Below are 8500 nucleotides of genomic sequence, written 5' to 3' on the forward strand. Positions count from 1 at the left end.
CACCTAACCACGTGTATTAAAATGAGATTAAGCTGACCTCAATAACTTTTCTGTGAGGTATAAACATTATAGCTTCCCAAATAACACAGGCAACCGTCTACCATTAATGTATATAATCATCTCCACCTATGCGACACATCACTCAGAATTTATACGCAGAAATAATAGAATTTCTGGGCAAACACTATGGACTTGAATTATTCAAAACACCATTTCCACATTAAAGTAATTGAAGTCATTTTATTATTATTTTTTCATATCTCAGCCTTATCTCAAATAAAAACAAATTCAATATAGTAGAAAATCAAACATTTCCAGGTATAATACATATTTACAGTTTGAAATTAGTATGGAAAAATGGAAAGCAGCAGTATGGGAAAGGTGCGTGGGTGAAAAGTGTTTTCATCGCTGGAGGACAGTTTGTCAATCAGAAAGTTATTAAAAGCGAATTGCACAGTTTTCCCTAAATGTGCTTTTAAAGCAGTTCAGCAGTATTGCTCACATGCACCAGAGGTCAGAAGGAAAGTGTGGTACCACATGAACCCTGGGAATCGCCCTGGGGGAGGAGAAACTTAATATCTTCACAATAGGGCTGCACAATTAATCAAAAATAAAAAAATAAAACCCCCATCTCATTTATAAATTACAACAGTTCTTCTGCATTGTATTACATCAGCTGGATCGAAACAAGTATTCCTACTTTTCCCAGAGTCTCAAGCATCCCATAATTCCATATTCTCTTTAAATGGTACTTTTCCATCACACCAACTATTTTACTTTTGGTACTTCAAGAAAGGACTAAAAGTATGGTACTTCAAGGCGTTGATTTTCCACTGGTGTAAAAACCGGTACCAGCACTGAATGACATCACAACGTAAGGCAGGGTGTTTAGTACTGCAAAATGGCTGTAGTATAGGATAGGGCTATGATATTAACACCAACATCACATGTGCAATTGTTACTTCACCAGAAAGCTAGATTTTCTTACCTTCAATTCGGTACGGATATTATAGTGTGGCGAGTTTACATTTCGCTAAAACATTTTTACTCTGTCGTAGGGAAAAATGTATAAAGTTTAGCAATTTTAGTTATTACTTTTTCAAGATTATCTAGTATATGTTTAAAAATCACTTTAAAAGTTTAGCTCCTCTGCCTTTGCATGAACGATGCATGCGTTCTCCGAGACGGTCGTAATCATTTTCATCCTTGCTATTTAAATCCCTTCAAGATGGGTTTTTGAGAAATTTGTTGAACTCCTTTTTTGTTTTGTAAATACCCCAATATTTATTACAACAAAATCACATAGCAATACTTAGAGATTTTCCAATACTGTGCTGTCCTAGTATATTAAACAAAATATTTCTTTTATCCTATCCTGATCTCTGCTTCTTCAGACCAGATCGCCGTTAAAGCTTGAGTCACTTCATTTGTCCTGTATACATTATTATTATTTGACCTCATTTATCATTGTTTTCTGAGTTCACAACTGTTTTCAAGACGTCAGTTGTATTGCATTTTAGAGGCAGGCTATTTGCATAACAGTTCAACAATGAAATCATTTCAAGTCCCACCCCAAAGTACCGAAGTACTAAAAAAGTATTCCATTGGGACTTTTGGTACTAGAGCTTTCGGTATGGCTGTTTTGGTTACCCTAACTGTATGCCCAATTGAACGTTTCCTTTCTGTTATCGGAAGTTGATAAGCTGGTCCTGGATCAGTCATATATTTGGCACAGTCATCTTTTGTTGTGTTTCCTTTTGCGGTTTAATGAATGCAATAAACATTTAAATTTAAGGGGAAAAAATCATTACAGAAGCTGGTTCTCAACTCATCGTGCAGCCCTTCTCCACATTAGCATTCAGGCATACGACAGGTTCACAGTTAGACTCCCAACATCATCAGCCTCAGCAACACATCAGGCAAAGTAGTACGTGCTTAATAAGGAATTTCAAACCAAGTGAAACAGCCACAGCACCGATTCAATCAGTCCCACCAGTCAGACATTATCCCAGGCTACTCTTACAGTAATACTTTCATACATCCATCCATTTTCCAAACCGCTTATCCTATTGGGTCGCGGGGGGTCCGGAGCCTATCCCGGAAGCAATGGGCACGAGGCTGGGAACAACCCAGGATGGGGGGCCAGCCCATCGCAGGGCACACTCACACACCATTCACTCCTACGGGCAATTTAGTAACTCCAATTAGCCTCAGCATGTTGTTGGACTGTGGGGGGAAACCGGAGTACCCGGAGGAAACCCCACGACGACATGGGGAGAACATGCAAACTCCGCACACGTGACCCAGGCGGAGACTCGAACCTGGGTCCCAGAGGTGTGAGGCGACAGTGCTAACCACTGCACCACCATGCCGCCCCCTACTTTCATACACTTCTGTTGAAATGCCTTATATGTATATGCAGAAAAATGCAGGTTATAAAGCATTAGAACTCGTGCATTTTTATGCTTTGGGGAGCACAAACTAGGAGTTTTATTTAGGTACCATTCAATTTTGAATAGCTTTTCTGGCAATAAAAAGACTGTAGTCTGTTGTGCATCCACCCCACAGAATAACTGAAATACAGAAATTCAGCTCAGTTATAAAAAGATGGTAAAGTATAATGAAAGGCAGGGTAGGAACTGCTTTGTAAATACTTATAACGGTCAAAGGCATCAGGACTGACACGGACAAGCTGTGAAATTAACCCCAAGAACCCAAAAAACCCAACACCCTCTTTTTTGCCCCTCTGCCAAATTCATACCAATTTTTTTACCTGTGTTGGTTTTCTAGAAAAAATGTGGACTGGCTGGACCACCCTCATTCTAAAAGAGGGCACTAACAAAGAAAAAACGAATAAGTGCGCAAGATTTTGTCTCGCAAACACAATATTTAATAAAAGTCGCCAGGTCTGTGCATGACAAAGAGGTAGTCACTGTCTCTGCGCTCATGGAAGGTCTGGTGTGAAGGGCATGGAAAGCGCCAAGCAGGAAAGGAACAGCTGCTTTGTGTGGTGTGGCGGCATCAGAGCTTCCAGGCAGGACGTCGTGGTCTCTTCCGCACGCGGAGAAATCCCTGTGGCATTGCACCATTAACGGTGCCCGCATACTCCAGCCACTTGTTCCTCCAGCCACTAAGTGGTGAACTGCATTAACAGGACCACCACAGTCATCGCTTATCACAAGCTTTGATGGGTCTCCTCTAGGGTTACAAAAGTCTGAGAATTTTCCATTAATTCCTATAATTCCCACGGAAAGTTTCCAACTTGGAATTTTCCAAACTTTCCCAGCTTAATTTCCCATGGAATGGAAAAGTTCTGGAAATTTACCAGCCCTTTGCAACCCTAACCTCTTCAGAGTCTAAGATTCTATCTGGATTCCCGTGATGAAGGGCAAGCCAGTGGGAACCTTGCGCTTGTAGTCCAGGTATGCCTCACCGAAGAAGAGGATGAGGGACAGCTCTTCCTCCTCAACACGCTCCCGAAAGAAGCGCCAGCTGACTAAGGTGTATCCCAGCAGGCACAGGGGGTTGCAGAGCATGACCTACAACACACAAACCCCACAGAGGATGTTAACCAGGCCAGTGGGGCAGCAAACACTGAAGTCCTTAAGAACATGAATCCATTACCTAGGAGACAGCAGCTTAAATACCAGCAGCAGTAGACAGTTCAGGTCCAGAAAGTAAAATTCCAAACCATGATTTTGTTTCAACCAACCAGTTCAACATACACACAGTCGCAGAGTACTGAACTATTTGGTTGAAACAAAATCTTGGTCCGGATTTTTTCTTTCTGGACCAGATTTATCTACCTTTGAATCCCAGAAAATGGTCTTATCTTTTCAGAAAGTCATTCAAACGGAATCATTTTGATAAGCAATTAAGCAATTTCTTAAACACCAGACTGAGCATCACAAACGTCCCGTAAGAGAGTCTGGGGTCCTGCACAGCTTACTGATGTGAACTAACCAAACTGTTACTAAGAGCTTAAAGAAGCCATTAGCACATTTTGATCACTATACCGTCTGCTACATTATATCCAGCCGGTGGATCCTTCACAGCTCGGACAAAGGAGGCGCCCAGACCTCATTTGAAGGAGCCTTCAAAATGGAGCAGCCTTGTCGGGTCGCTGTGAGGCTTTCAGTCTTTGAAAGGAGCATTTGAATCTGGACACAGCCATCGTCTTACTGACACGTGCCTCATTCAGACGACCTACTACGAGCGTCATCACAGCACAATATGCGCATGAAGGGTACCTACAATCAAATGAGCCGCCTCTGCTCGTCACTGCAGCGTATGCCCGATTCCCACCTGTGTGCCAATGCTCCAGCAGAACCAACCCACATAGGACGGGTGGCGACACCAGGAGTAGATGCCCGCGGTCACTAGCACGTGACTCTGGGCCTTTTCATTCTGGACGATGTGGTTAAAGTTGGATCCAGCTGTCATCATGGCCGACTTACGCAGACCCTCCCCAGAGAGGACCATGAGAAGACCAAGTAGACTCAGCCATCTCCACTGCTTCAGGTCTGAGTGGGATTAAGGGGGCGACATGGAGACCACCGTGGAGCTTACTACATAGAAATTATACCACAATATGAAATCACACAGAAACAGGCAGAAACTCAATACTACAGTCAACCTCATACTAGACGAGCATAGCCACCTGTCTCCTGTAAAACGTAAATACACTCACGCAACTGTAACAAATGCATTATAAACTGTCAGAAACACAGAATACCAGTTTGTACCTTCGCTTGTCACTAGGGCTGTACCCTCAAGGGTCTGCAAATTGTATCCTAGCTGCAGGTTAAAGTACCTTTTAGTCTAATTCAAAGTACAGAAATGGACAGTATTAGTCCCAGTATTAGTAGTAGTCACAAACAGTATTAATGTACCATCAAAGGTACAGAAATGTTCCTCATAGTTCATTTCTGTATCTTTAAAGGTACAATTACCTACAGCTAATGGTACAGTTAGCAGACCATTGAGGCTACAGCGCCAGTGACAAGCAAAGGTCCAAACTGGTGTTCTTTTTTTTCCTCACAGTGTAGACATGAAGACTTGTGTGTCTGTCAGAGTAGGCTGACCTGGGATCAGGAGTTTCTCCAGTATAAACTCCAGCCAGGAGCAGACCGCTGCTACGGTGTATTCCACACTGTGGTTCAGCAGGAAGGAGTCCAGTGTCAGGCTGTGAGGGTTCATGACAGCCGTCATCAGGTACTCCGAGTAGTGAAAGAAGGACAAGGCACACATGTACCTGCGGAAGGTGCAAATGCAACCCACTCAGCCAATCACAGCATATCTTAACATCACATGGAAATAGTTTAATGTTTTTTTTTTTTTACCAGCCAAAGTGTGACCATGTCGTCTGACCAAAGCTTATCAGCAAGCCGCATCCGAACGTGAAACCAAGGAGACAGGCACGCATGGCGACCTTTAGAGGTGGGAATATGATAGCGTAGGATTACTGAAACATCTGCACAGCCTGAGTTCCTGGTTTATTTCTACATTACCACTCAAAAGAAAACTTTTTTTTGCTTTTCTACAATAAAATATAATAAAATAGCAACTGCGTTCCACTTAAGCAATTAAATCGGTGTAATTCTACTATACTCGCTGCTAAATAAAAAAATTAAGGAGTGAAACTGAAAATCTGTTAAGATGGAGATCCAGCTGGTTAATAAGGAGCTCGTGTAGAACCGATACTATTAGAGGTGCACAGTCTCTTCTAACTGGGAAAATTTGGGTCAAAATGCAATCTACACCATACTGCTCTTGCAGTAAAAGTCCGAGTGGATATAGCAGATTTAGAAACAAACCAAAGCTGCGTGATCATATTACAGCATACCACACCCAGATCCAGGACGATGCAAAATTTAACCGGCTTAAGAAACCGGAGAAATCTTTATCAGGCATACTTGATTAATGTAACTGCAACTAGTCTTTGCATTTTTAGGATGCAGATCCGTATGGGACAAGCTTGTAACCAAGTATGATCGCTTAAAAAGTGCAAGACAAGTATGTATTTTCAAAGAATGATGAGGGAGATATAACAGGTAATATGATACCACATGGGGTACGGGCACAGAGCATCATTGCATGCTTACCTTATGAATATGCCCATTGTACAAAACCAGCAGGGTCGCGTTTACCACTCCCAAGTAAATGGCAAGGATCCCCTTTCCCCCAGTTCCGGTTACATCCACCGAGGTCAGCACCGGAATGAATACAACGGCCAGACCCAGCACAAAGCCGGTCACGCTCACTCTGCCTTCCAACACGAGTTCGCCTCCTGCCATGTTGAAAGCGGTAAAGGGCGCATATGCAGGGGGGAAGCATCGCGAGCTTTTCCAACCGGGCAGAGACGCTGCAAAGCAGGTAATTGCCAGAGGCGGGAGTTGGATGCCCTCTAGTGGTCGGTTCTCACAACACAAAGGTAATTTATTATTTTAATTTGGCCAATCCTCTGGCTGCAGAAATGTTTAAATTTCTAAAATGAGGGTTTTGCGAGATTTAGTAGTAAGTCTTAACGTGTAATTTTCCTGAAGTGTTCTGGTTATTTTAGTTTACTTTTGCGTGATCATTTAGCTGTATACAGGGTTTCCAACTTTGGTCGACTGGCTGGAGTGAGATTTTCAGTTCGAGACAAGTCTGCACACACATTTACATGTATGTAAGAGTTTAATTACCTTATAAATAGTCCGTATGATTTGCAAACTGCCCAAGGCTTTTAATGTGGCTAATTTTAGGTTTTTAATGGAATAATATATATTTGCTGTAAGATTTCTTGCTTGAGCGTGAGAGTCTGAAATTGTGAGTGTTGCGCCAGATGCGTTAGAGCTGGCAACCCAGTGTATAAAAAAGAAATTCGTCATTTTCATTATTTGATAATTATAGAACCATTCAAGGTTCCGCTATTGTTCCGAATTAAAAACATGGATGGGAATGGGATGCCAGTCTATCACAGGGCAGAGGGGTGAGGCAAACAGACTCCGTGCTGTGCATTCTTCTCATAATTCTTGTTGTTTGCCTTTTTAATTACAGCGCCCCTGTATCCCCCGACTCCCACGACAGATGGAAGCTCCCATTTTTTCCTTTTCCGGGGGGAGTATTTCTCCTATTGTGTGTACATAAAAAATCCTTTATTATATAAAAAACCCGAAAGGCATCCAGTAACTGTGTAATGGATGAGTGTCATCGAAAAAGACAGGTTTTATATATAATGTCAACAAGGGAACGAGTTCTTTCCCAAAGCTTTATTTAGACTATACCAGATTCTCTAGATGGAAACATCAGCGTCTAAATTCCTGTGATCCATGCAAAAAGGTCAGCGGAACCAGAGTCATTAAAATCCACTGACGGACGTGCTAAATTAACACTTAGGACTTTAACTCCCACACACACTTTCCAAATGCACATTAACAGCTGAGATAATCACCTCTGTTGAGACCCAAAAGGGCAACGAAACACGCGGAAACATACGGTGACTGGTTTGTTAGGGCATAAATACGCACCGAATATTAAGAGACACAGGAGCAGCATCAGAATAAAACACTAAATAGAGGCTCTACGGTACTATGGCCGTACATGACACGGATATATACAGAGAGAGTAGCTACAGGTTGCCACTAAATGGGGATTATTCTGCAACAACCTGTAGTCAATCTGTGCTTGGCCACTCCTGATCAGTTATTTCCTGTACAATGTCATATTGCTTAAGGCTGATCATTTGTTTCTTACTTCTGAAGATTCATATTAGCAAAAATGGAAAGTTCAGGTCCGGAAAGTGCAAATCCAAACCTTAGGTGAGCGTAAAGGTCACAGTCACAGGGTATTCTACTGGTTGGTTGAAATGAAACCTCGGTCTGGATTTGTACTCTCTGGACCGGAACGTCCCACCTCTGTATATTAGCACGAGGTCTTTGGAGATGACAGAGTGGGAGGATGTGCAGAAATTCATGAAAAAGAAAAACTTTGATTTTTATAACCTGTCTGGTATCTTCCGGTAATCGAGCCCTGTTGAAAATATCAGAGCTAAGGTCAACAGAATCATCAGAACTGCATGAGCATGATTAGATGCCTCCTTCTCAAATTCCGAAGAAAGATACCTATTTAACATTGATGTGTCAGTGCGCACCTTATGTGTCCAACAACATCTTGCCTTCAAAGAATTCTAATTACACCCCCCACCACAGCTGCCCTCCCATGACACCACATTTTTCACTTACTGTAAATGGCTGGGGAGATATACCTCATGCTGTTGTTAAGAAACCTCACAAGAAAATTTTGAGGTCAAATCTTAAGCAGCTGTAATCGATTAAGTGTCCCAGTTCCATCCTGTTGCTGATTTTAAATCCCTTTTAACACACATTTATCTTACAGCATCACCACATTCCTAGGGGCTATAACTTTGCCACTCCCCTCAACCCTGGGTAGTTTTTAGAATCACCTCTGCCGCTTCTTAAGGTCACGCTGTCGCTGCTTTGCTAAGAATTACGGTGGG

General features: G+C 42.3%; 1 protein-coding gene across 1 annotated transcript; it reads right to left on the reverse strand.

Moving 5' to 3' along the window:
* Positions 1-220: 220 nt before the first annotated feature.
* On the reverse strand, positions 221-6367 carry LOC125748151 (protein-S-isoprenylcysteine O-methyltransferase-like). Its single transcript, XM_049024022.1, has 5 exons — positions 6105-6367; positions 5343-5431; positions 5085-5254; positions 4306-4523; positions 221-3539 (listed from the first exon to the last, which is right to left on the reverse strand). Exons 1-5 carry the CDS (start codon positions 6294-6296, stop codon positions 3357-3359), a joined length of 852 nt encoding a protein of 283 aa, XP_048879979.1. The 5' UTR covers positions 6297-6367; the 3' UTR covers positions 221-3356.
* Between the last annotated feature and the right edge of the window lie 2133 nt (positions 6368-8500).

This window comes from Brienomyrus brachyistius, chromosome 8, assembly GCF_023856365.1.
Source record: "Brienomyrus brachyistius isolate T26 chromosome 8, BBRACH_0.4, whole genome shotgun sequence".
NCBI classification, from domain to species: domain Eukaryota; kingdom Metazoa; phylum Chordata; class Actinopteri; order Osteoglossiformes; family Mormyridae; genus Brienomyrus; species Brienomyrus brachyistius.

Excerpts from the sequence above, each read along its gene's own strand:
- LOC125748151 (XM_049024022.1), bottom strand. The coding sequence starts at position 6,296 with ATGGCAGGAGGCGAACTCGTGTTGGAAGGCAGAGTGAGCGTGACCGGC. Across the intron at positions 5,432-6,104 it reads ACAATGGGCATATTCATAAG|GTCGCCATGCGTGCCTGTCT; the intron begins GTAAGCATGCAA and ends CCACCTCTAAAG. Across the intron at positions 4,524-5,084 it reads GGAGAAACTCCTGATCCCAG|ACCTGAAGCAGTGGAGATGG; the intron begins GTCAGCCTACTC and ends AATCCCACTCAG.